General features: G+C 43.1%; 1 protein-coding gene across 3 annotated transcripts in view; it reads left to right on the top strand.

Moving 5' to 3' along the window:
• The window catches only part of ulk4 (unc-51 like kinase 4), a 416,752-nt gene that overhangs the window by 232,225 nt on the left and 156,905 nt on the right, over positions 1 to 27,622 (top strand). For all 3 annotated transcript variants that reach the window (XM_059652139.1, XM_048563177.2, XM_059652146.1), the window contains one exon: positions 733 to 825. In XM_059652139.1, coding sequence (XP_059508122.1) covers positions 733 to 825 — 93 coding nt within the window. The remainder of the gene's footprint in view (positions 1 to 732; positions 826 to 27,622) is intronic.

Here is a 27,622-nt window from a genome sequence, read left to right as displayed (position 1 = left end):
AGATTACTTACTTATGGACATGGATCTGAAATGGCCACTGATAACATTGCCAACTTAGGCTGGTTAAGAGGCCCTCTTTTGTTCTCTGGGACTTAACCTAAGTTGTTTTGTTAAATATTAAGTCCCCTGGCCCTCATCTTTCACATTTTCATCCCACTACTGACTTCTCATGTTCCATCAGTGCCAACTCATGCCAACCCATGACCCCGTCCTACTCCCATGGCCATTTCAAATAGAAGCAGAGAAAATAGTGGAAAAAATGTACCAACATAATTGGACCTTACAAGCTCCCAGCATCCAGTGTTGCAAGTTGTACCCTTGAATTCTAGTACGTATGAAAACAACACATTCAGGAGGCCTGCTTGTATCATCAGGCTGACACATTATCCTCATGAGCAATTTCTTTGCTCCTGTGGAGAAGTACTGGCTTTATTTATGAATAGGAAACCAGTTTTAGACCTCTTCCATGTCCCAATCAGCATGCAAGACCAGTAACATGATTGGGATTGCTTTGTCCTTCATAATACAATGACAAACTTATTTACAGGAATATATTAGACCACGGACTCATTGCCTGTAAGAAATACAGCAATCTGTAATTTACACTTTGCCTCCGAGGAGGACTTCTGTCCATTCAATTTTTTAAAAGCAGCTATATTTCAGCAAATAGGAAGGGTAGAAGGATGAATGTGCTGATTTCCTTGATGCTTATGACTTTTTTAAAAATTTCAGATATGACCAGATTTTGATGGAACCTGATCCAGTGCCACTATATGCCTTGAAGTTGCTCGTCTCCTTAACAGACCATAACACAGTTTTCATCAGGTATACTCTAATTAAATGTGAGAATTCTTCTGGCTATGATGTGTACCCCATCATAAACATGTCAATGAATATTTCTTGTTTATTATTTCTCTAGAAGCACTGATCAAAAGAAATTTATGTGAAAGCATTTACAATGTCATGCATTTTACAACCTGAAGAATTCTCATTTAAATACCTGTACCTACTTACTTCTAACAACTTGTATCAGAATAGAACACAATTCTACAGCATTATGTCATTCTTTTTGAATATGAAGTAAAAGGCAGATTCATTTTTTTTAATGCAAGCTGAGGACCTGAAATTCCTTGGGTCAGAATTTTTTAACCTGCAAATTTCAGGCAGAATGCAATTTTCTGAGGAAACTAGACCCTGTAAAGTTCCCACCTGTTTTGGCTTTCTTGGACATCACAGTGGCTTGGGCAGGTATTTCTTTGAATCTTTATTTGATTTTTGGGAGGAACAAGACAGCACTGACCATTATGCTATGTATTCAAGTAAAAGATTGGAGTGACTACCAATAACGTCAAAATGGCCACCACACTTTTCCAGATAGAACCGGTGACATCAACATCCTCTTATGTGGATTTTTAGCTATGGCTCAACTTTATTTATAGTTTCAGAATAACCTTCCTGCTCCTAAACTCTCTGCTTTGGCCAATAAGCGAGTACTCTATGTGTCTTAACCGCTTTCTCCACCTGTCCTGGTACGTTAAGGGACTCTTGGACAGACATTCTGTCTGATCCTCAGCTTCCCAGAGTTCTACAGTCCATGAATTTCCTTGGCTTGTTCATCCTGCCCATGTGCACCATCTGTCACTTATCAGGATTGAAGTCCAGTTGCCATCGCAGCCCATCTAATTAGGCCATCTAAATAGTACATTAAATGAAGGCTATCCCCCTCACTGTTTATTCCCCATCAGTTTTTGTATTATTTATGAACTTGCTCTTATTTTCAAGTCTAAATTGTTTACTGTTGATCCATACAGGACTCGGGTGTCCTATCATAAAAACACTCCTTGACTGTTACTTGCTTCATGCCACAAAAAACAGGAGTTTGGCCATTCAAGCATGCTCCACCATTTCAATAAGATCATGGTTGATCTTTTCAAGGCCTCAGTTCCATTTTGTTACGCCTTCACCATAACCTTTAATTCCTTTACTATTCTAAAAATTATCAATCTTATCTTTAAAAACATTCACAGAGGAAGCCTCAACTACCTCACTGGGCAGGGAATTCCATAGATTCACAGCCCTTTGGGTGAAGGAGTTCCTCCTCAATTCAGTCCTAAATCTGGAGTCCCTAATTTTGAGGCTATGCCCTCTTGTTTAGGTTTCACCCACCAGTGGAAACAATCTCCTTGCTTCTATCTTGTCTACTCCCTTCATAATTTTATTTGTTTCTAAAAGATCCTACCTCGTTCCTCTAAATTCCAATGGATATAATCCCAATGAGAGCCTCTCCTCATAAGCCAACACTCTCAACTATGGAATCAACGTAGTGAATCTTCTTTGCACCCCCTCCAGTGCCAGTATACACTTTTTCTCGTAAGGAGACCAAAACTGCACACAGTACTCCAGGTGTGGCCTCACCAGCTGCCTATATAGGTGCAACATAACTTCAGAGATAGCAAGAAGTGCAGATGCTGCAGTCAGAGACAACACAATGTGGAGCTGGAGGAACACAGCAGGCCAGGCAGCATCAGGAGCAAGAAAGTTGTCGTTTCAGGTTGGGACCCTTCTTCACAACCTCCCTGCTTTTAAACTCAATCCCTCTAGAAATGAAGGACAAAATTACACTTGCCTTCTTAATTACCTGTTGTACTGCAAACCAACCTTCAGCAATTCCTGCACAAGGGCGCCCAGATCCCTCTGCACAGGTGCATGCCGCAATTTTGTACTGTTCAAATAATGGTCCCTTTTTACTGTTATTCCTACCAAAATGAATGACTTCACATTTATCAACATTGAATTCCATCTGCCAGACCTTCGCCCACTCACTTAAACCAGCTATATCCCGAGTCCTCTGCACACTTTGCTCTACCACTCATCTTAGTGTCATCCACTAAACTTTGACACACTACATGCGGTCCCCAACTCTAAATCATCTTATGCAAATTATAAATAATTGCCCTAACCCTAACCCCAACACTCTGATCCCTGAGGAACACCACTAGTCACTGTTCGTCACCAGAAAAGAATTCATTTATCCCCACTCTTTGTTTCCTGTTAGTTAACCAATCCTCGATCCAGGCTAATATGTTGCCTGTAATGCTGTGCACCTTTATTTTACGCAGCAGCCTTTTGTGCGGCACCTTGTCAAATGCCTTCTGGAAATCCAGATACACCACATCAACTGGGTCCTCTTCTAATGGCTTCATAGAATTCCAGCAGATTAGTCAAGTATGACCTGCCTTTCATGAACCTATGCTGCGTCCGACCAATGTGGCAATTTCTATCTAGATGTGCTGCAATTTCTTCCTTGATAATTGAGTCAAGCTTTATCCCCACTACAGAAGTTAAGCAAACCAGAGTACAATTCCCCACCTTTTGCCCACCCCCTTTTCTGAACAATGATGTCACATTCGCTGTTTTCCAATCTGTTGGAACTGCCTCAGAGTCCAGAGAATTTTGGAAAATGACCATGATTGCATTTGATATTACTCCTGCCACCTGTTTTAGTACCCTGGGATGCATTCTGTCAGAGCCAGGAGACTTCTGTACCTTTAGCTCCATTAGCTTGCCCAACATTACCTCTTTTGTGATAAAGATCATGCTTAAGTCCTTACCGACCTTAGTCTCTTTGTCTCAATTGCTAGCAAGTTATGTGTGTCCTCCACTGTGAAGACTGACAAAATGTACCTATTCAATGCTTCAGCTGTTTCCTCATTTCCTATTATTAAATCCCCCTTCTCATCCTCTAAAGGACCAGTGTTTACCTTAGCCACTCTCTCATTTTACGTAATTACAAAAATTTTTGCTACCTGTCTTTATGTTCTGAGCTCGTTTAGTCTCATAATCTATCTTACTTTTCAAGGTTGTTTGGCTCGCTGAGTTGGTTGGTTGTTTTGCAGACGTTTCTTTACCATGCTTGGTAACATCCTCAATGCAGCCTCTGATGAAGCGTCGGTGTGTTTTTCCGTCTGGTTTTTAAACTCTGGGGTCCTTTGAGATGGATTGCCTCACTTCCGGTTTTTCTTTGTAGTAGAATGTATGTGGGGTTGAGTTGAATGTGTTTATTGATAACATGCTTCGAGGAGTGGCATGCTTCCAGGAATTCTTGTGCTTGCCTCTGCCTAGCCTGTCCCAGGATCTTGGTGTTGTCCCATTCGAAGTTGTGGTTCTCCTTGGCCACATGGATTGAGATGAGTGAGTTTTGGTCGTGCCTTTTTGTAGCCAGGTGGTGTTCATGTACTCTTGTTGTTAGTTTCCTTCCTGTTTGAAAGATGTAATGTTTCTCGCAGTCTTGCAGGTGATTTTGCAGATGACATTGGTCCTGTCCGTGGAGGGGAGGGGGTCTTTAGTTCGAGTGAGCAGTTTTCGTAGAGTTGACATGTGTTTGTGTGCCACTCTGATGCCCAGCGGTCATAGGAGTCTTGTGGTGAGTTCCATGTGTTCCCGATGTAGGGTAGTGTGATGAGTGTGTCGGGGCGAGTGGAGTCTTTCTGATACTGTTCTTGCAGGCATCTTCTGACCCAGTTCTTTGGATATCCATTATCCTTGAACACTAGGAAGAGGTATTCTTCTTCATCTTGGCACAGTTCCGTGTTGCTGCAGTGTGCTGTTGCCCTTGTAAATAGCGTTCGCACGCAGCTTCGTTTGTGTTTGCTGGGATGGTTACTGTTGAAGTTCAGTACCTGGTCTGTGTGTGGGGCTTTTTGGTGTACTTTCATTTTCAGTTCCCCATTTGTCTTGTGGTCTACCATGACATTCTGGAGTGAGAGCAGTTTGTTCTTCTCCTCCTCTCTGGTGAATTTTATTCCGGTGAGGGTGTTGTTTATAGGTTTGTGTGCCTTTTCTAATTTGGCCCATTTAATGATGACAAAGGTGTCGCCCTCATAGCACATCCACAGTTTACATTGGATTTGCAGAAGGGCAGTCCTTTCCGGTCTTTGCATCACTGCTTCTACTATGAGTCCGGAGATAGGTGACCCCATGGGTATCCCATTGATTTGCTTGTATGTTTGGCCGTTGAGGGTGAAGTGGGTGGTCAGGCATAGGTCTAATAGTTTGAGGATATTGTCCCCGGAGATGGTCTAACTGGAGTCTTGTTCTTATTCAAGTAGTGTTGTCATTGTTTCTCTTGCTAGTGGTATGTCTATTGATGTGAACAGGGCAGTGACACCAAACGATATCACGATCTCTTCATCCTCTATCTTTATGTCTTTGATGGAGTTAAGGAAGTCTTGGGCTGAGTGGATTGAGTGGGGTGAATTGTTGACTAGGTTCCAGAGTGTTTTTAGTTCTTTGGCTAATCTGTGCGATGGAGTGCCTGGTAGGGAGACCATGGATCTGAGGGGGACTTCCAGCTTGTGCACTTTAGGGAGGCCGTAGATTCGGGGTATGTTGGTTCCTTCAGGTTTCATTTTTAAGAAGTCTGTTTTGTTGATCTGTCCTGTTTGTTTAAGTCTTTGTAGCATGTAGAGGATTTTGTTACCTGGTTGTGGTGTCGAGTCAGCCTGTACTGACCGGTATGTGTTCTCGTCGGCGAGAATTCCTGGAAGGATGGCAACTCCACGAAGCATGCTATTAATAAACACATTGAACACCACCCCATATACATTCCAGTATGAAGGAAACCGGAAGTGAGGCAATCCATCTCAGCAGACCCCAGAGTTTATAAACTAGTTGGGAAAACACACCGACGCTTCATCAGAGGCTGCACTGAGGATGTTACCAAACACCGTAACAAAATGTCTGCAAAACAACAAACCAGCTCGGTGAGCCAAACAACCTCAACACCCGCAACCCAAGCTACAAATCTACTCCAAAACCTTATCTCACTTTTCTTTATAACCCTTTGATTGTGGCTTTCTGTTGACCTGTAAAGTTTTCCCAATTTTTAAATTTCCGTCTGGTCTTTGTCACATTGTATGCCTTATCTTTCAATTTGATAGCCTCCCTTATTTCCTTCGACATCTATGGCTGATTACCCCTTTTCCTACGGTCCTTCCTTTTCACTGGTGTATACTTTTGCTGAGCACTTTGAAAAATTGTTTTGAAAGTCCTCCAATGTTCCTCAACTGTCCCACATTAAGTCTTTGCTTCCAGACTACTTTAGAAACTCCTCCCTTGTCCTATTGTCATCTCCTTTGTTTAAGCACAGGACCCCCGGTATTGGATTTTATCTTCTCACTTTCCATCTGTATTCTAAATTCAACCAGACTGTGATTGCTCCTTTCAAGAGGATTGCTAACTATAAGATCATTAATTATCCCTGTTTTGTTACATAGGACCAGATCTAGGATAGCTTCCTCCCTCGTTGGTTCCATTACATACTGTTCAAGAAAGCTATCGCAGATACATTCAATGAACTCCTGTTCAAGACTGCCTTGACTGACCTGGTTCAACCAATCGACATGTAGATTAAAATCCCTAACGATACTTCCCCAACCATTTTTATAGGCATTAGTTATTTCTTTGTTTATTGCCCATCCAAATGTGATGTTATTATTTGGTGGCCTATAGACTACATCTATCAGTAACTTTTTCTTCTTAGAATTTCTAATTTCCACCGAAATGAATTCAGCCTTATTCTCCATAGAACTTATATCATCTCTCATTACCATCCCCGTAGTCCTCAGATACCACACCACCAACCTCCGGATACAACGCATCATCCTCTGACACTTCCGCCATCAACAGTCCAACCCCACCACCCAAGACATTTTTCCATCCCCACCCTTGCCTGCCTTCCGAGACACCACTCTCTCCGGGACTCCCTTGTCCGCTACACACTCCCTTCCAACCCCACCACACCCGGCACCTTCCCCTGCAACCGCAGGAAATGCTACACTTGTCCCCATACCTCCTCCCTCACCCGCATCCCAGGCCCCAAGATGACTTTCCATATCAAGCAGATGTTCACCTGCACATCTGCCAATGTGGTATACTGTATCCACTATACCCGTTGTGGCTCCCTCTACATTGGGGAAACCAAGCGGAGGCTTGGGAACCGCTTTGCAGAACACCTCCACTTGGTTCACAATAAAAAACTGCACCTCCCAGTGGTGAACCATTTTAACTCCCCCTCCTATTCCTTAGACAACAAAACCATCCGGGCCTCCTGCATTGCCACAATGATGCCACCCGAAGGTTGCAGGATGAAGGGTCTAGGCCTGAAACGTCAGCTTTTGTGCTCCTGAGATGCTGCTTGGCCTGCTGTGTTCATCCAGCTTCACACTTTGTTATCTTAGCAACTCATATTCCGCCTGGGAACCCTGCAGCCCAATGGTATCAATGTGGACTTCACAAGCTTCAAAATCTCCCCTTCCCCCACCGCATCCCAAAACCAGCCCAGCTCGTCCCCTCCCCCCACTGCATCCCAAAACCAGCCCAGCTCATCCCCCCCTCCCTAACCTGCTCTTCCTCTCACTTATCCCTTCCTCCCACCTCAAGCCGCACCTCCATTTCCCACCTACTAACCTCATCCCGCCTCCTTGACTTGTGCGTCCTCCCCGGACTGACCTATCCCCTCCCTACCTCCCCACCTATACTCTCCTCTCCACCTATCTTCTCCTCTTCGGTCCGCCTCCCCCACTCTCCCTATTTATTTCAGAATCCTCTCCCCATCCCCCTCTCTGATGAAGGGTCTAGGCCCAAAACATCAGCTTTTGTGCTCCTGAGATGCTGCTTGGCCTGCCGTGTTCATCCAGCTTCACACTTTGTTATCTCGGATTCTCCAGGATCTGCAGTTCCCATTATCTCTGATCATAGGTATGAGAGGGAGGTTTGGTCATGGGATGAGGCCATGGGGTTGGGGAAATTTTGAAACTAGTAAAGTCCACATTGAGACCATTGGACAGTAGGTTCCCAAGGCAGATTATGAGGTGCTACTCCTCTCGTTTCCGGGTGGCATCATTGTGACACTGGACGAGGCCCAGGATGGACAGTCATCCAGGGAGTTGGAGGGGGAATTGAAATGGTTGGCGACTGGAAGTTGTCATCATTTGTCGCGAACAGAGCACAGGTGCTCTACAAAGCAGCCGGCGCTTGGTCTCACCAATGTACGGGAGGCCACATTGGGAACAGTGGATGCAGTAGACCACATTGATGGATGTGCAGGTAAAACTCTGTCTGATGTGAAGGGTTGTTTGGTTCCTTGGATGGAGGTGAGGGTCAGTTATGGCACTTCCTGTGGTTGCAGAGAAAGGTGTGGTGATGATGGGGCTAGTGGGGAGTATGGAGCAGATGAGGGAGTCATCAAGAGAGTGGTCCCTGTGGAAGGCAGTTAGGGGTGGGGAGGGAAATATATCTTTGGCTGTGGGGTCAGATTGCTGTTGGCGGAAGTGGTGGAGAATGAAATGTTGAATCTGGAGGTTAGTGGGGTTGTACGTGAGAACAAGGGGATTCTGTCTTTTTGTTGCGGGGAAGGGATATGAGGGCGAGGTGCAGGAAATGCAAGAGATGCATTTGAGAGCATTTTCGACCACTGAAGCGGGCAAGTTGCAGTCCTTGAAATAAGAGGGCATCTGGGATGTTCAGGAGTGGAAATCCCGCTCTTGGGAGCAGATGTGGTGGAAGCAGAGTAATTGGGCGTAGAGGATCACATTCTTGCAGGAAGTTGGGTGAGAGGAGGTGGTCTAGGTAGCTGTGGGATTTGGTTGGCTTGAGATAGATATCAGTTTCGAGGCGGCCAACAGAGATGGAGACAGACTGGCCCAGGAAGGAGAGAGAGGTATCTCAGATGGACCAGGTGAAGTTGAGGTTGGGGTGAAAGGTGTTAGTAAAGTTGATGAACTGTTCAAACTCCTCATGGGAGCACGAGGCAGCGTCAATACATTCATGGATGTAGCGGAAGAAGAGCTGGGGAATAGTGCCAGTGTAGCTGCGGAAGAGGGACTGTTCGCTCCTATCTATCCGCTCCTCCCACCTCACTGACCAATCCCCAACACTGCCTATCTGCACCCCACCTACGTTTCCCAGCTTCTGACTGTCTATTTCAGAGCTGTCTTCCCCCTCCCCCATTTCTGAAGAAGGGTCCCGACCTGAAACGTCAACTTTCCTGCTCCTCTGATGCTGCCTGGCCTGCTGTGCTCCTCCAGCTCCACACTGTGTTATCTCCAGCATCTGTAGCTGTTACTATCTCTAACACATGAAACCATATGTTTTGATCTGAAATGAGGGTTATCAGTGAGTTGCTCACGTTTCTTAGCATGATAAGGGTCTTCTGTTCTCGATTTTGTGTTTTATGTGTGTCTTAGTTTTAATAAAAGGTGGACATTAACCACCTTTAAAGTAAGTAATAAAAAATATTCATTGTTCAGAAAACTAGAATCCATTTTTGATGTTTACTCATTTGTTTCAGTTTGCAACACTGCATGGCACAGGGGAAACATAAAATGCTGTACAAGAACTTAACTGGAAGGTTTTGGTAAAAGTCATATCAGGATTTAGTGCCTCTTTCAAAAATTGTCTGCAGTTCTACTTTAAACAATTTATTGTACATTTTCCACAAGATACTGAACACACATATTCTGTCACAAGGTCTGCTTTTTCATTGCTGAGAAAACATACCTGCTGTTGAAGCTTTTATGTAGCAGTTATCAGGTCAGATGCAAAAATATGAAATTTAAAAGGAGATGACTATTCATACTGCATGAGAAACAGAATGCTAATTTTTGGCAAGTGAACTGTTAATGATCGAAGCATTGCCTCAATGGTATCCAAATCCTGCAGCTCCCTCCCAAATGGCATTGTACTATATGACATGGATTGTAGCAGTTCAAGAAGGCATCTGAAAGCCACCTTCTCAAGGGCGGCTAGGGATGTGCAATAAATGTTGGCCCAACCAGCAAGTGAATTTAAAAAAAATTGCCATCAAACATTCACTAGAAGGCCAAACTATTATCAAAATTTTCAACACTTAAGTCAGCTCCAAGTGTGCCAGGAACACCTATTTAAGACTATCAGTGAGGCTCACAATTTGACTGATCTGAAATGAATGTGGACCAAAGGCTGCTGTCATCTTAGAGAGAAACAGTAGTGATTAGTTTAACTTGTGTACCACCAACCTAGAAAGTGGAGACTTCATTGTGAACCCAGTCAGTAAGGAACTGAACCCGTACTGATAGCATCATTCTGCGTTGCAAACAAGCTGCCCAGCCAACAGATGTAACGGATCCTCTAATTTGCTAGAAGCCACATATGTTCACATATAGGATTCTGTAAGAAGGAATTTGTTGAGGCATTGCACCATTTCAATTAGTCAAAAACTTGAGGACACCTGTTCCCTGCTGCATTCTCCTCGGCAAAGTTTTGACCAATCAACATCAACTTGTCTTTTTCGAGTTTAAACAAAACCTTTCGGGTATCTGGTGCTAGGTATGTTTTCCATGGCTATGCCTTTGCCAAACAGTCAGCACCCTGTTTCAAATGCGGTATAAATTATTGTTCCCTTTAAAATTAGGTATTCTTGTCTCAATCCTGATGAGTACCTTCAATTGTGTGTTTCCTTTTTCAACAACACTCAAGCTCTTTACTACCAAGTGGCTTGTTCATTCTTTTGTGGAGTGTGGATATTGCTGACAAGATTGACATTTGTTTCCCATCACTAACTCCCTGGGCAAGTGGCATTGAAAGATCTTTGAGACCAGAAAACAAAATGTGGCCTGATTTGTTTCCACTTCCATACAAAATAAGAAATAATTGTTATCATCTGGAGTAAAAATTCAAGACACATTGTTTTTATACTGAAAGTGAACAGTCACATGCTGCATCAGAGATAATGGGAACTGCAGATGCTGGAGAATCCAAGATAACAAAGTGTGGGACTGGATGAACACAGCAGGCCAAACAGCATCTCAGGAGCACAAAAGCTCACGTTTCGGGCCTAGACCCTTCATCAGAGAGGGGGATGGGGTGAGGATTCTGGAATAAATAGGGAGAGGCGGATCGAAGATGGATAGAGGAAAAGACAGGTGGAGAAGAGACAGACAAGTTAAAGAGGTGGGGATGGAGCCAGTAGAGGTGTGTGTAGGTGGGGAGGTAGGGAGGGGATAGGCCAGTCCAAGGAGGACGGACAGGTCAAGGGGGCGGGATGAGGTTAGTAGGTAGGAAATGGGGGTGCAGCTTGAGGTGGGAGGAGGGGATAGGTGAGAGGAAGAACAGGTTAGAAGAGGCGAGGACGAGCTGGGGTGGTTTTGGGATGCAGTTAGGGGGAGGGGAAATTTTGAAGCTTGAGAAATCCACATTGATACCATTGGGCTGCATGGAGCAGACAGTGGAGCACTGGACAAGAGTGGTCTCTCCGAAAGGTAGACAAGGGTGGGGATGGAAAAATGTCTTTGGTTGTGGGGTCGGATTGTAAATAGCGGAAGTGTTGGAGGATGATGCATTGTATCCGGAGGTTGGTAAGCTTCAACATCTCCCCTCCCCCCACTGCATCCCAAAACCACCCCAGCTCGTCCTCGCCTCCCTAACCTGTTCTTCCTCTCACCTATCCCCTCCTCCCACCTCAAGCCGCACCTCCATTTCCTACCTACTAACCTCATCCCACCCCCTTAACCTGTCCGTCCTCCCTGGACTGACCTATCCCCTCCCTTCCTCCCCACCTATACTCTCTTCTCTACCTATCTTCTCCTCTATCCATATTCGATCCGCCTCCCCCTCTCTGTCTATTTAGTTTAGAACCCTCTCCCCATCCCCGTTTTCTGATCAAGATCGATGAGGGCCCGAAATGGCAGCTTTTGTGCTCCTAAGATGTTGCTTGCCCTGTTGTGTTCATCCAGCTCCACATTTTGTTATCTCGGATTCTCCAGCATCTGCAGTTCCCATTATCTGGGGCGGCACGGTGGCTCAGTGGCTAGCACTGCAGCCTCACAGCGCCAGGGACGCAGGTTCGATTCCAGCCTCGGGCGACTGTCTGTGTGGAGTTTGCACATTCTCCCCGTGTCTGCATGGGCTTCCTCCCGGTGCTCCGGTTACCTCCCACAGTCCAAAGATGTGCAGGCTTAGTGGATCGGCGATGCTAAATTCCCCGTAGTGTTCAGGGGTGTGTGGGTTATAGGGGAATGGATCTGGGTGGGATGCTTCAAGGGGCAGTGTGGACCAGTTGGACCAAAAAGCCTGTTTCCACACTGTAGGGAATCTAATCTCTCTCTGTGACTCTATTGTCCGCTCCACACTCCCCTCCAGCCCCACCATACCCAGCACTTTTCCCTGCAACCGAAGCAAGTGCTACACCTGCCCCCACACCTCCTCCCTCACCCCCATACCAGGCCCCAAGAAGACTTTCCACATCAAGCAGATGTTCACCTGCACATCTGCCAATGTGGTATACTACATCCGTTGTACCCGGTGTGGCCTCCTCTTCATCAGGGAAACCAAGCGGAGGCTTGAGGACCACTTTGCGGAACACCTACGCTTGGTTCACAATAAACAACTGCACCTCCCAGTTGTGAACCATTTCAACTCCCCCTCTCATTCCGTAGACGACATGTCCATCCTGGGCTTCCTGCAGTGCCACAATGATGCCAGCCAAAAGTTGCAGGAACAGCAACTCATATTCCGCTTGGGAATCCTGCAGCCCAACGGTTTCAATGTGGATTTCACAAGCTTCAAAATCTCCCTTCCCCCTAACTGCATCCCAAAACCAGCCCAGCTCGCCCCCACCTCCCTAACCTGTTCTTCCTCTCACCTATCTCCTCCTCCCACCTCAAGCCACACCCCCATTTCCTACCTACTAACCTCATCCCGCCCCCTTGATCTGTTCGTCCTCCCCGGACTGACCTATCCCCTCCCTACCTCCCCACCTACCCTCACCTCTACTGGCTCCATCCCCACCTCTTTAACTTGTCTGTCTCCTCTCCACCTATCTTCTCCTCTATCCATCTTCAGTCCGCCTCCCCCTCTCTCCCTATTTATTTCCGAATCCTCTCCCCCTCCCCCTTTTCTGATGAAGGGTCTAGGCCCGAAATAATAAAATGTGAGGCTGGATGAACACAGCAGGCCAAGCAGCATCTCAGGAGCACAAAAGCTGACGTTTCGGGCCTAGACCCTTCATCAGAGAGGGGGATGGGGGGAGGGAACTGGAATAAATAGGGAGAGAGGGGGAGGCGGACCGACGATGGAGAGTAAAGAAGATAGGTGGAGAGGGTGTAGGTGGGGAGGTAGGGAGGGGATAGGTCAGTCCAGGGAAGACGGACAGGTCAAGGAGGTGGGATGAGGTTAGTAGGTAGCTGGGGGTGCGGCTTGGGGTGGGAGGAAGGGATGGGTGAGAGGAAGAACCGGTTAGGGAGGCAGAGACAGGTTGGACTGGTTTTGGGATGCAGTGGGTGGGGGGGAAGAGCTGGGCTGGTTGTGTGGTGCAGTGGGGGGGAGGGGATGAACTGGGCTGGTTTAGGGATGCAGTGGGGGAAGGGGAGATTTTGAAACTGGTGAAGTCCACATTGATACCATATGGCTGCAGGGTTCCCAGGCGGAATATGAGTTGCTGTTCCTGCAACTTTCGGGTGGCATCATTGTGGCAGTGCAGGAGGCCCATGATGGACATGTCATCAAGAGAATGGGAGGGGGAGTGGAAATGGTTTGCAACTGGGAGGTGCAGTTGTTTGTTACGAACTGAGCGGAGGTGTTCTGCAAAGCGGTCCCCAAGCCTCCGCTTGGTTTCCCCAATGTAGAGGAAGCCGCACCGGGTACAGTGGATGCAGTATACCACATTGGCAGATGTGCAGGTGAACCTCTGCTTGCAGGAACAGCAACTCATATTCCGCCTGGGAACCCTGCAGCCATATGGTATCAATGTGGACTTCACCAGTTTCAAAATCTCCCCTTCCCCCACTGCATCCCTAAACCAGCCCAGTTCATCCCCTCCCCCCACTGCACCACACAACCAGCCCAGCTCTTCCCCCCCACCCACTGCATCCCAAAACCAGTCCAACCTGTCTCTGCCTCCCTAACCGGTTCTTCCTCTCACCCATCCCTTCCTCCCACCCCAAGCCGCACCCCCAGCTACCTACTAACCTCATCCCACCTCCTTGACCTGTCCGTCTTCCCTGGACTGACCTATCCCCTCCCTACCTCCCCACCTACACCCTCTCCACCTATCTTCTTTACTCTCCATCGTCGGTCCGCCTCCCCCTCTCTCCCTATTTATTCCAGTTCCCTCCCCCCATCCCCCTCTCTGATGAAGGGTCTAGGCCCGAAACGTCAGCTTTTGTGCTCCTGAGATGCTGCTTGGCCTGCTGTGTTCATCCAGCCTCACATTTTATTATCTTGGAATCTCCAGCATCTGCAGTTCCCATTATCTCTGATACTATCTAGGCCCAAAATGTCAGCTTTTGTGCCCCTAAGATGGTGCTTGGCCTCTTGAGTTCATCCAGCTGCACATTTTGTAATCACATGCTGCATGTTCAGTTGGGATCCTATAAATTGAAACTTAATGCTGTTTGAGCTCTGAGTTAGAGTAGTTTGAGAAGGTCTGTTGAATTGTGTCACATGTTTCTTAGCAACCGTTCTGAATTCCATTGCAGTGATTAATCAGTGTACGTAAGATCACATGCACTGCTGTCCAAGTGCAAAGTTTTGCTTTGGTTCATAATGATATAGTTCCTGCAACAGCTTTAAAATTCGTAGCTGCATTAAAATAATAAAAAGGATCCCTGTTGGTTGATTTTGCTTTTTTTCTGTTTTGTCTTCCCTTTGCAACATGAAATTTTCCCTTGTGAGGAGGTTGTAGAGCGGGAGAGAATTGTTCCTTGTTTGTGATTCCTTGGAGATGTTAATTTTTAATGGCTAGTGATCAACTGGGAGCCTACCAGTAAATATTAAGAAGCTGTAAACCATTGCCAGGAGTTGAAATTGTGATTTTTAATTGCATATATGTATTGCATAACCACCACATAGAGCCTCCCTTCCATGTTTTCAGTCTTGAAACATTAGAATGATCAATTTTTTACAAAATTGAGATGGCTTAACAAGTACTTCTTATGTATCATTGTTATATAGGGTAGCCATCACATCGAAGAAAATCTTGGAGCAATTTGCAAATTGAAGAGGACAAATGAATTGGAGGTAGAGAAAGATTAAGGCAAAGAAACTGAAGCCATAATGAAAAAAGAATGTTTTAGATAGTTCATAGGCAAAAAAGGCAGTAGCAAGGTCAAATGAGACAGGTCCAAAATGCGTGGTTGTGTAACCTAAAAGCTCAGTCTCGAATGGTGAACTGTTGAGTGCTTAGAGTGTCACCTGCTTTTCTTACCTTGGAAGTACAATATGTCTACAGATATCAAATGTTGTATGCTTGTCAAGTGTGGCAAATGAACCCAATTCTTCGACTGGCACGGACTGCATTGGTAGTAGAAGACACCATTTTTATTTAATTTTAGCTGCAAGTGTAATATACAAACTTGCATTTATACACATTAACAGCTGAAATGTGTTTGACAAAAAGTACAAAAAAAGACAAAAAAACACACAAGCGCAGTCAGAGTTAATAGGTGGAGAGCATGCACAGTCAGCAATCATCATTGGAGTGCTGGTGTTGTCCAATATGTTTTTAAAATCAGTACAATATCTACTTTACATAAATACTTGTGAACCCATTGAACTTCCATTCTAGACTATTAAAACATGAGAAATTAGTTCAGGAGCACTTCTATATTTACATACAGTAATACAGGCAACTTGCATTAGTATATTATGTTTAAAAAACAGCAATACTTCCAGTTATAGAGCTTGAATTTGCTGTCTGTGTTTTTGCCTATATTATTTGAATTACATCGGAACTGACTTGCAGTTAAGTTTAGTCTACAGTTCACAGCTATATATAAATTCTTGCCCTCTCCCTTCTCCATATTTTGTTCTGATTCCAGTTTGAAATTGTTTATTTGTTGCTCTAGTTTGCAGCCCATGTCATTATATTCAAAATTGTAAAACTATGTGTGAAGTGGAGTGTAGACACAGGATTTAACCGTGATCAATTCAGTTTGCAGTTGATTGTCCAAGAAACTGGAGCAGCTCTAATTTTTGCAACGACCCTATTACAACAATCTTCTCTATATATGTCAAATGTAGAAAAACATCCAAAGTTCCTTCAAGGAGGTGTAATTAGACAAAAATATCTCCAACACAAAGAAGGATACATCAGGAAAGAACATTGTCAAAGAGGTAGGTCCCAAAACATTGAAGATTGGTGAAGAGTTGCAAAGTTTTGTAGGGAAGGGAATAGATGTTGCTTATAGCCTAGGGTGCTAAAGACATGGTTGTTAATCTTCTGGAAAAGAGTAAGTGCATTACACTAAACATCAGAAGAACACAGAGGCCTTGGAGGAATGTGGGCGAGAATGGGTTACAGAGACGTGAAATGACAAACCACTGAAGGTATTCAGACTTCAGAATGAGATTTTGAAACAGAAGCATTGAGGAGAAGCAGTGCTTTACCTTGATTTCATTCCGTCTAGCCAACTACACTCGCTGCTCACAATGTGGTCTCTTGTACACTGAAAAATGCAACACAGACTAGGTGACTGCCTTGCAGAACACCTACATCCTGTCGGCAAAATTCCAGCCTTGGGCAACTGTCTGTATGGAGTTTGCATATTCTCTCCGTGTCTGCATGGGTTTCCTCCGGGTGCTCCAGTTTTCTCCCACAGTCCAAAGATGTGCAGGGAAGGTGGATTGACCATGTAAAATTGCCCATAGTGTTCAGGGAGGTTTAGATTAGGTGAGTTATAGGGGGATGGGTCTGGGTGGGATGTTCTGAGGTTCGGTGTGGACTTGTTGGGTCGAAGGTCCTGTTTCCACACTGTAGGAATTCTAATTCTAAAAAACCCTGAGCTTCCGGTTGCCTGCCATTTCAACACAATCGCCATGTTCTCTGGCCAGCATATCTGATGAGGAGGTGCCGGTGTTGGACTGGAGTGAGCAAGGTCAGAAATTACACAACATCTCTGTCTCAGGCTTGCTGCAGTGCTCCAGTGAAATTCAGTGCAAGCTCGAAGAACAGCCCCTCATTTTCTACTTTGGAACTCTGCAACGTTCTGGATTTGATATCGAGTTCAACAATCTTAGGGCTTGAATCCATGTCCTTACCCCAACCCCAGCACACCAGGCTGTGTCATCATATGGGCTGCTACCACATGCAACTCATTGTCAGCTACTAATTGCCTCCATTAGCAACTATTCATTCCCCCAGACTGGCCTTTAACTTCTCCTTTGTTGTTCAAACTGTTTTTCTGTTTGGGCTTGATCATCACCTATCGTTTACTGTCCTGCCTCCTCCACCCCATCTTCTGCACAAATATCAACCTTTTCCAAGCTACCATCAATTCTGAAGAAGAGTCACTGGACTTGTGATTTTAACAAGGTATAGAGCTGGATGAACACAGCAGGCCAAGCAGCATCAGAGGAGCAGGAAGGCTGACGTTTCAGCCTTGACGCTTCTTCAGAAACCACTTCTGAATGAGGGTCTAGGCCCGAAATGTCAGCCTTCCTGCACCTCTGATGCTGCTTAGCCTGCTGTGTTCATCCAGCTCTACACCTTGTTATCTCAGATTCTTCAGCATCTGCAGTTCCTACTGTCTCTGAAATTTTAACTCTGATTTTTCTCCACAGAGTTTTTTCAGCAATTTCTGTTTTTGTTTCTGATTTCCAGCATTCGCAGTTCTTTAAATTTTTTTGCTCTATCAAGTCTGCTTGACCACCTTCATTAGCAGTGCAGCTCACTAGGGGTAGTCTTCACCAGGGCAGCAATGTGACTGAACAGATCATAGAACTACTACTGACTTTCATTCAATTGATTTCAATGGGATTCAAATTAGACTAGTTTAGAACTGTGGAAAATCCACTTTGCCAGTTTCCAGGAAAGCAATGCAAGTGAAAATGATTCTTCAAAAGTTTTTGTGTAACGTAGTTCCTTGCCTTTTCTGTGTATCCTAAAAGACACTTTAGCCTAAAGTTCCAATAAAATGAGTAACATTAGCATCGTTCCTTTTATTGAAGAATTAAATATGGCCACCAATAACCCACAGGAGATTTATGCAGATTTCCTGAATCTGCGCAGTTGATTCTAGTCAGGGCTATACATCCCTAGCAAATATGTGGTCCATCTGTACATGTACGTTTGCAGCCATGGGGTCAAATCAGCTCCTGTTTTTTTTTCCTAACTAAGCCTTTAACACAATATTCAAGATTCAGCTAATTAATCTCATTTCAATGAGAAAGATAGGCAAACTGTCTATCCACATGTTCTGTGACAGAAACATAAAGGTGATCAACTGATGAGAAACTGGAAGATGCTGCCCCTGTACAAACAGCCAAAAGAAATATTCACAGATCAGTACTGAAAGCCTAGTAGTTCCTTGCTTTATTTTCCTGATCCTTCTCACCATTAGAATGCCGATTAGGAATCTCAGTGATCTCCTTGCACAGAGCTAAAAAATACATGCAACACTCGTATTACTGTAAACATCCCAGGCAACTTCACAGAGCTGTAATCCAAAATAAACGAATAAAGAACCAAAGGAGGAGCTAAAGGTGCATGGTTAGCTCATAGGTAACATGTGTAGTTACTCCCACTGATCAGTGGCATTAGCTACAAATGCACATTAGTGAATTGGCATAGTGTAGAGTGAAAATGATTTGAAGGAATATGCCTCTATTTCAGGAGGAGCGTGGTAAGGCTGTGGAGTCAAAGGTAGACTTTGTGCTATAGGTGAGGAGGCATCAATGAAAGCATGTCATGAAGCTTCTTGCATTAATTAATGTTTTGCACCTCCCTGTAGTACTTCTTCCCACATGATAATGATACAAGAAGTGTCTTCTTGTCAAATACTGTGTCTGTTCTTCAGAAACATTGAATGGATAAAATGAGTGAGTGTCCAAGAATCTGTGAATGATCTCAAGCAATTAAAAGCATGTTTTTGGTGGCTGTGTGTAGAACTGTAAAATGTCACTTGAAGAAGTCATTCCTGGCCATAAAAGTCTGTATTTGGAAATCTCCTGTCAAAAATTCATGCAGTTTTGACTGCATTCCCTATGTACAGTAGTTGCTATGCTCCTATAAAGGTGCATTCACAGTGCATATCCAGGAAACCCTGATTTCCTTTGCTAGTGGGTTTACTTTGATGTGTGAAAATAACTCAAATTCAGATTCAGTAAAGGTAAGTTCAATCACATTAGAAAATTTTGAAGCAGCATTTTAAAGATGGAAAACATGTGATAATGAATTCCATCATTGTTCCTTGGTTGAAAAAAACACTTTTTCTGCATAATTCTTGTTTGATAGATATTGCCAACAACTGAAGAAATCTACTCTTTTCTAAAAATGTTATGATCAAGATTGCTAGATTTTTGTACCATTAGGATATCTAGAGAGAGCAAGGGCTATACAGCAAATGGAACTGGGTTAAAATACCATCATGGCAGGTGGTAAAATTTGAATTAAAAATGAATCTGGAATTCAAAGCTAGCCTAATGGCGACCATAGAACCACTATCAATTGTCTTAAAAACCTAAAGAGTTCACTCATGTCCTTTAGGGAGGGGTCTTGTCATATTGTGGTAGGGCCTCTGTCTTCTGACCAGAGGGCCTGGGTTCAAATCCAACATGCTTTCAAGATGTGTAACGCATCTGATAGCATGATTAAAATAATTACTTCTCCCATGGAAGATCATGGTGCAATAGCAGTGTTAAGGACTGTACCTCAGGGCCAGAAGGTATGGGTTCAAGTCCCACCTGCCTCAGATATATCTTATCAGGTTGATTAAAAATTTTGATAAAAGATCTGTCTACAAATTCAATAAAAGGCTTTTGGTGCTTCAGCCTGTACAAATAGGATTCTTGGATACAGTGGTAGCTAAGTTATTGGAGAAGATACTGAGGGACAGGATCAACCAACATTTGGATAGTTAAGGTCTGATTAGGGATAGTCAGCATGGAGTTGTGCGTGGTAAGTCATGTCTGACAAATCTTTTAGAGTTTTTCAAAGAGATAACCAAGTAGATAGATGAGGGTAGGGCAGTGGATGTTGTCTATATGGACTTTAGTAAGGCCTTTGACAAGGTCCCGTCGGCAGGCTAATCATAAAGGTTAGGTTGCATGGGATCCAGGGAGAGCAAGCTAATTAGACTCAAAATTGTCTAGATGGTCGGAAGCAGAAGGTGATGGTTAAATGTTGTTTCTCGGACTGGAGGCCTGTGACTAGAGGTGTGCCACAGGGTTTGTGCTGGGACCTTTGTAATTTGTAATTTACATAAATAATTTGGATATGAATGTCCAAGGTATGATTACTAAGTTTGCAGAAGTAAAAAATTAGGAGGTATCGTCGATAGCATGGAAGGTTATCAAAAATTACAGAGGGATCTTGATCAATTGGGGAAATGGGTTGAGGATTGGCAAATGGAATTCAATACAGATAAGTGTGAGATATTGCACTTTGGAAAGTCAAACCAAAGTAGTACTTATACAGTAAACGGAGGCCTGTTGTGGAACAGAGGAACCTAGGAGTACAAGTATATAGTTTGTTGAAAACAGAGACACAGGTAGAAAGAGAGGTGAAGAAGGCATTTAGCATGCTGGCCTTCATCTGTCAAGCCATTGAGTATAGGAATTGGGATGTTTTGTTACAATTGTATAAATTGTTGGTGAGGCTGCACTTGGAGAACTGTGTACAGTTTTGGACACCCTGTTATAAGAAAGTTAAACTGGAAAGTGTGCAAAGATGATTTTCGAGAATGTTCCCAGGACTAGAAGGCCTGAGTTATAGGGAGAGGTTGGCCAGAATAGGACTTTATTCCTTAGAACGTAGGAGAATGAGGAGTGATCTTATTGAGGTGTATAAAATCATGAGGGGTCAGATAGGATGAATGCATGTAGTCTTTTTTCCCTAGGGATTGGGAATTGAAAACTAGAGGGCAGAGATTTAAGGTGAGAGGGGATAGATTTAAAAAGGACCTGAGGGGCAATGTCTTGATGCTGAGTGTGGTACGTATGTGGAATGGGTTGCCAGAGAAGGTCTTGAGGCAGGTACAATAGTAACATTTAAAAAACATCTGGATCAGTACATGGATAGGAAGGGTTTAGAGAGATATAGATCACATGCGGGCAATTGGAACTAGTTGAATGGCCACCATAGTCAGCATGGACCAGTTTGGGCTGAATGGCTTGTTTCCATGCTGTAATACTCTATGACTCTATTACTGTATGACTATATTATGGCAAGGCAGAAAATAAGCAAACTGATTGTCGCCAATGTTTAGAGAATACTCCTGCAGAACTGCTAGTATGTAGATGGCACCTTTAAAGAAGAAAAATATCCCTAGCAGTTTTGTAAGGGTGTAACCACAAATGAATGCATCTCAAATCAAAAGCAGGAGGCTTTGGAAGGGTGATCCAAAAGCTTGTTTGAAGAGTTGGGTTTTAACATTTCCAGGGAGTTGCAAAGTCAGTGATGTTTGGATACGGAATGCCGGAGTGTGGATCACATAAAGATGAAGGCATGGAAGCTACTACTGGGAGGTAAAAGAATAAAGTGATGCACAGTAAGCCAGGAGAACAATGACTCGGGTTGAGAGCAATTTACTAAGCTGAAGGATATTACAGAAGTGGGAGGATAAAGGCCATTAAGGGATTTCAATGTAGAGATGAGATTTAAATTTGGAGACCAAAAGCCAGTATTCATCAACAACAAGGACAGGGATCCAGAAATTCATCTGCAGTGAATGATGATTTTGATCTATACTGCTTTTACCACCTTAACTACCGCTCCCTCAATCACTGGCACCAAGTTGTTGCCATATTTACTATTTACAAATACACAGCAGACTCTCACCAAGGCTTTCGTGTTAATAGCTCCCAAGCCTGTGCGTTCTACCACCTGGAAGGACAAAGGCAGCATGCACATGGACAGTCAACAGCTATACCTTTTCCCTAGCCAGCCACTGTCCTGATTTGGAACTATAATACCGTTACTAAGTCAAAATCCTAGAACTAAAGAGCACTGTAGAGGATCTTCTCATCATTTGCAGTTGGAGATGAGTACTAAATACAAGCTTTATCTGTAATGTTTGTATGTTGTTAATTAATTTTTAAAAACCTTCAGTAACTCAGGAAATAAGACAAACTTATTCATATATTAATGTAGATGCTTATCTTAAATTCATTTGAGAGCTAAGATTAGCCAGTTATTAATGCTGATTAAACAAGAATATTGGCATTTTTGATGCTCACAAACCAGTTGTTTTGGTCCTAGCTACAATACATAAACAAATATTTATTCCTTTCAAGCAACCAGTGCTAACAGTTTGTTAGATAACTATTTGTATATTGAGAAGAAAGCATTTAGGTTCAGGAAAATATTATTCTTGAGCCACACTAGCAGAAGGTAAGAAATAGAATTTAATAGAAAAAGAGCTGATTGAGTAGAAACCCTTATTGAAATAAAGGAGAGATATATATATTTATATATTGCTGTGCTGTCAGGTTCGTTGATATTAAAAACAAATCTTCTGTTCCATCTAATTAAATAAACAGCTTTGGTCAATTGAATTTTGGTGATTAAATCTCTTTCGAGTAATCATTATTATTGACTGACTACTCTATTTACTTTATTGTTTAACCCAGTAATCCAACTGATGGCAGATTACCAATTTTCCCATAAAATTACTAAGTTACCAAGGGGTGAAACTGTCTGACTGATGACTTCAAAGAATTTTGTCGTTGGGCTACATCTTTGTCGTTGGGCTACATCCTAGAGTTTTGAGGGAGGTGGCTGAGGAAATAGCAGAGGCTTTGGTTGTGATCTTTCAAAAGTCTCTGGAGTCAGGGAGAGTCCCAGATGATTGGTATATTGCTGTTGTAACCCCCTTGTTTAAGAAAGGATCAAGGCAAAAGATGGAAAATTACAGGCCAATTAGCCTAACCTCGGTAGTTGGTAAATTTCTTGAATCCATTGTCAAGGATGAGATTTCTAAATTCCTGGAAGTGCAGGGTCAGATTAGAACAAGTCAGCATGGATTTAGTAAGGGGAGGTCATGCCTGACAAACCTGTTAGAATTCTTTGAAGAGGTAACAAGTATGTTAGACCAGGGAAACACAATAGATGTTATCTATCTAGACTTCCAAAAGGCCTTTGATACGGTGCCTCACGGGAGACTGCTGAGCAAAGTGAGGGCCCATGGTGTTCGAGGTGAGCTACTGGCTTGGATTGAGGATTGGCTGTCTGACAGAAGACAGAGAGTTGGGATAAAGGGCTCTTTTTTGGAATGGCAACCAGTGACAAGTAGTGTCCCACAGGGTTCAGTGTTGGGGCCGCAGCTGTTCACCTTGTATATTAATGATCTGGATGAAGGGACTGGGGGCATTCTGGCGAAGTTTGCCGACGATACGAAGATAGGTGGACAGGCCGGTAATACTGAGGAGGTGGGGAAGCTGCAGAAAGATTTAGACAGTTTAGGAGAGTGGTCCAGGAAATGGCTGATGAAGTTCAATGTGAGTAAATGTGAGGTTTTGCACTTTGGAAAAAAGAATACAGGCATGGACTATTTTCTAAACGGTGAGAAAATTCGTAAAGCAGAAGTACAAAGGGATCTGGGGGTGTTGGTCCAGGATTTTCTAAAAGTTAACTTGCAGGTAGAGTCCATGATTAAGAAAGCGAATGTAATGTTGTCGTTTATCTCAAGAGGGTTGGAATATAAAAGCAGCGATGTGCTTCTGAGGCTTTATAAAACTCTAGTTAGGCCCCATTTAGAATACTGTGTCCAATTTTGGGCCCCACACCTCAGGAAGGACATACTAGCCCTGGAGCGTGTCCAGCGGAGATTCACACGGATGATCCCTGGAATGGTAGGTTTAGCGTATGATGAACAGCTAAGGATCCTGGGATTGTACTCATTAGAGTTTAGAAGGTTGAGGGGAGATCTAATAGAAACTTACAAGACAATGTATGGTTTAGAAGGGGTGGATGCTAGGAAGTTGTTTCCGTTAGGTAGGGAGACTAGGACCCGTGGGCACAGCCTTAAAATTAGAGGGGGTAAATTTGAAACTTAAATGAGACAACATTTCCTCAGCCAGAGAGTGGTGGGCTTGTGGAATTCATTGCCACGGAGTGCAGTGGAGGCCGGGACGTTGGATGCCTTCAAGGCAGAGATCGACAAATTCTTGATCTCAGAAGGAATCAAGGGCTACAGGAAGAGTGCAGGGAAGTGGAGTTGAAATGCCCGTCAGCCATGATTTGAATGGAGAAGTGGACTTGATGGGCCGAATTGCCTTACTTCCACTCCTATGTCTTATGGTCTTATGGTAAACACCCTTTAAATTATCATGATTTACCTTCAAATATGCAGTCAACTCCAGATAAACATTTGCCTGATTTAATGATAAAATTATCGTCTAATCGTTCTCCTTATGTGCCTGATCTATACATAACGCTTGCTAAGCTAGTTTGCAGCAAGGGATTTGTAATGAACTCGAATAAACTTATTTTTGATTGAGTGTCTTCATCTTCCTCCCTACTTTCTGAAGTTCACCAAAAAAGTGAACTTAGGGCTGTTTCTTTCAGCTGGGCATCCAGCATTCCTGTGCATTGCTGTTATATTCAGCAGATGACTGAAATACCTTGTGCTATGAATGGAATGAGCTGGTGAGTCATTTATCAAGCATGCTGCACATTCCAGAGCTCCTGGTATTCTTCAATTTGTGATATCTGGTTGCGCCTTGTGAGAAATGACAGACTGGTCTATTGCCAATGTTTAAAGGCAGTGCTACATAATAGAGGTAAATCTGTTCAGGAGACTGATTTGTGCATTGTATATTTTATTGAACTGTATAGAATCATTAGCCTATTTGCAAGGGCTGATGACTCATGATCAATATTCTTTACATGATTTCTAATGAGTATTTTTGAGATTTTCTTTGGCTTTACAATTTTTAGCCCCTCCTATCCTACGTCAAAACTGAGATAAAGTAAACAAAAGAATTTGGTCATTGAAGAAGTGGATGCATAATTTTCCACAAAAGAAATTAAACTCAGTATGAGACTAAACTCCTAAATATATGCCCCTTTTTGAAATATTTAAGGGTGGGCAATTGTATAAAATATAAAACTGTCTGAATGATAGATGAATGAAGATTTCCTGATTAAGGAAATGTAATTTTCTCCCATCATTTTTAGTGGTTTAAAATAATTTGGAAAATGAATACCTTGGACGTTTTACGTGCTGAGGGATTGAAATGTAACGTATAATTTCACAGAATCATTTGGCACAGCAGGAGGCCAATCAGCCTGTGACTTATTACCTTGCAAAATAGAAAGGGTACTAATTACCTGATGGCTGTTTGTAGCAGCTGTTAGACTATTTGGTTTATGACATGGATAAGTGGGCATACTAAATCTAACCCAAAACCCTGCTATGCAGTAAACTTGTTGATATTTTCAATTTACTTGATTTATAATTTAGAAAACGTGAATAATTTCTTGGGACATTTGATAAACGTGCACAAATCATTTTAAAACTACTATGCGTACATGATCATGCACATGCAAAATTGTCTGCAAGTTACGTTCATCGCTTGGAGATTTTGTCTCTGGAATACTGCCCAAAGATGCCTGTAGTCTGAATAAAATGGGTTCAACATTACAGCCACCTCCCCCCACCCCCATCTAACACGATTAAATCCTCCTTGTGTAATGATGTTCTAAGTTACAGGATATGTGTTTGCCACCTCATTTCTATTATAACTGTCCCTCCATACATATGGTTACCTTCAGAGATTTGCTGCGGTGTGAATAGAGTATGAGTCAGGCACTGAATCCCGTCTTCAGTGGAATTCATAACAACTAAATAGTACACTGCAACACTAAAGGCATGTTGTTCATTGGAACACTAATTTCACAAAGTATCCCCATTTGGTATGGAAAGTCTTTGATTGCATTGAGTTCTTCTATTGTGTTTATACTGAGCAAAGAGATGAGAGATACAGCTATGAAACATTTTCACGCTTGTTTGGTTGAAAGTAGTTTTAAATTATTTTGAAATATGATTTTGCAGGATCTACATTACATCCCTGAAGAAATTCTGCTATGTTTAGATATTTTGATTACCTCAGGTTAAAATGCAATTTTTGTGGCCACAACACCAGTGATTCCTTTGGGAAGTCAGGTTTAGGCACTTCCGTGGGTTTATTACATGCATCAATGTAATCTGGGCCAAAATGTGTGCATCTTCAGAAACTGATGTTGATCAGTTTTCTTTTTGGTGTTGGATCCGTTCACAGTTTTATCATTGCAAATGCAATAGAGCTTGACGGATCCATAAGAATGCAACCAGAGTCAGTGATTTTAAAAAGTCAGTTCATCCCACTGAATCTGAATAGTATTATGCTCCCAAGCTTGCATCCAGCTGCCTTTTGAATTTAACTGATGTCTGAGCTTTGGTCAGACATTACACTGCAAGTGCTAGTAACCTGAAACTCATTGCCAAGAGAGTGCTGGAATTGGAAATAACCAATCATTTCAAAAGGAAACTGGATGGGTATCAGAGGAAACTAAACATTCAATATTATGGACAAAACCAAAGTTGCTGGAAAAGCTCAGCAGGTTTGGCAGCATCTGTGGAGGAGAAATAGAGTTAATGTTTCAGGTACAGTGACCCTTCCTCAGAACTGGATATTATATTCAATATATGGAGCTGGAAAGGAGCATTGAAACTTGACTAGACTGCTCCACAGAGAGCTGACATGGACTCAACAGGCTGAATGATCTGTTTCTGTGCCATCGTGATCTTGTGACTCGGAGGAGTATTAAGCTCCCTGCGTAGCTCTACTAATCAATGTATATGTCACAATTTTACACGTCAAATGCTAAAATTAAAGGTATACCCTGTGCATAAAAAGCAAGACAAATCCAACCCAGCAGATTATTGTTCTATTTGTCTATTCACGATCATCAGTGAAGTGATGTAAGGGTTAATTGATAGTGCTATCAAGTGCACTTCAAAAGGAATAGCTTGCTTACTGGTGCTCACTTTGGGTTCTATCAGGGAAGTCTCCTGACTTCATTCACTTCATGTACCAATGAATGAAACGTAGGCAAAGGAGCTGAATGCCATCGGGGAGGTAAGGCTGGCTGCCCTTGCAATTAAAATACCATTTGACTAAATACAGCGTTCAAGAGCTCCGGCAAAACTGGAGTTAATAGGAATCAGAGAAAAGTGTCAGAGAATATTTGATCAGCATGTAGCAGAATATTATAGCTTTCAAATTTAACAAAATTCTTTAAAGGTTCCTCTCCTATCCCGGTCAGTCACCTCATGTTATTTTTGGACAGATTTGCTGCTGAAATTAGTTTAATCAACTTTAGTATAATTGTTGCAAATTAGAAACTGATGTGGTGTTGACAATGTTCAATCCCAAGAGAAACTACTAGTCAACGCAAGATGCAATCAGTAGGAGGGTTTGTTCTCCAAGAAATTTAGAACATTGAGAGAAGATCTATTGAAATATGTAAAATTCTTAAGAACATGACAGAGAAGTTGTTTCCCCTTGTGGGAGAGTCTAATACCAGAGGACATAATCTCAAAGTATGATGTTGCCCATTTAAGATGTCAGAGATGTGGAGGAATTTTTCTTTCTCCTAGATGATGAG

Source organism: Stegostoma tigrinum, chromosome 2 (assembly GCF_030684315.1).
Source record: "Stegostoma tigrinum isolate sSteTig4 chromosome 2, sSteTig4.hap1, whole genome shotgun sequence".
NCBI classification, from domain to species: Eukaryota; Metazoa; Chordata; class Chondrichthyes; order Orectolobiformes; family Stegostomatidae; genus Stegostoma; species Stegostoma tigrinum.
The sequence above is the reverse complement of the archived record's forward strand: the minus strand, read 5'-3'. Positions and strand labels throughout refer to the sequence as shown.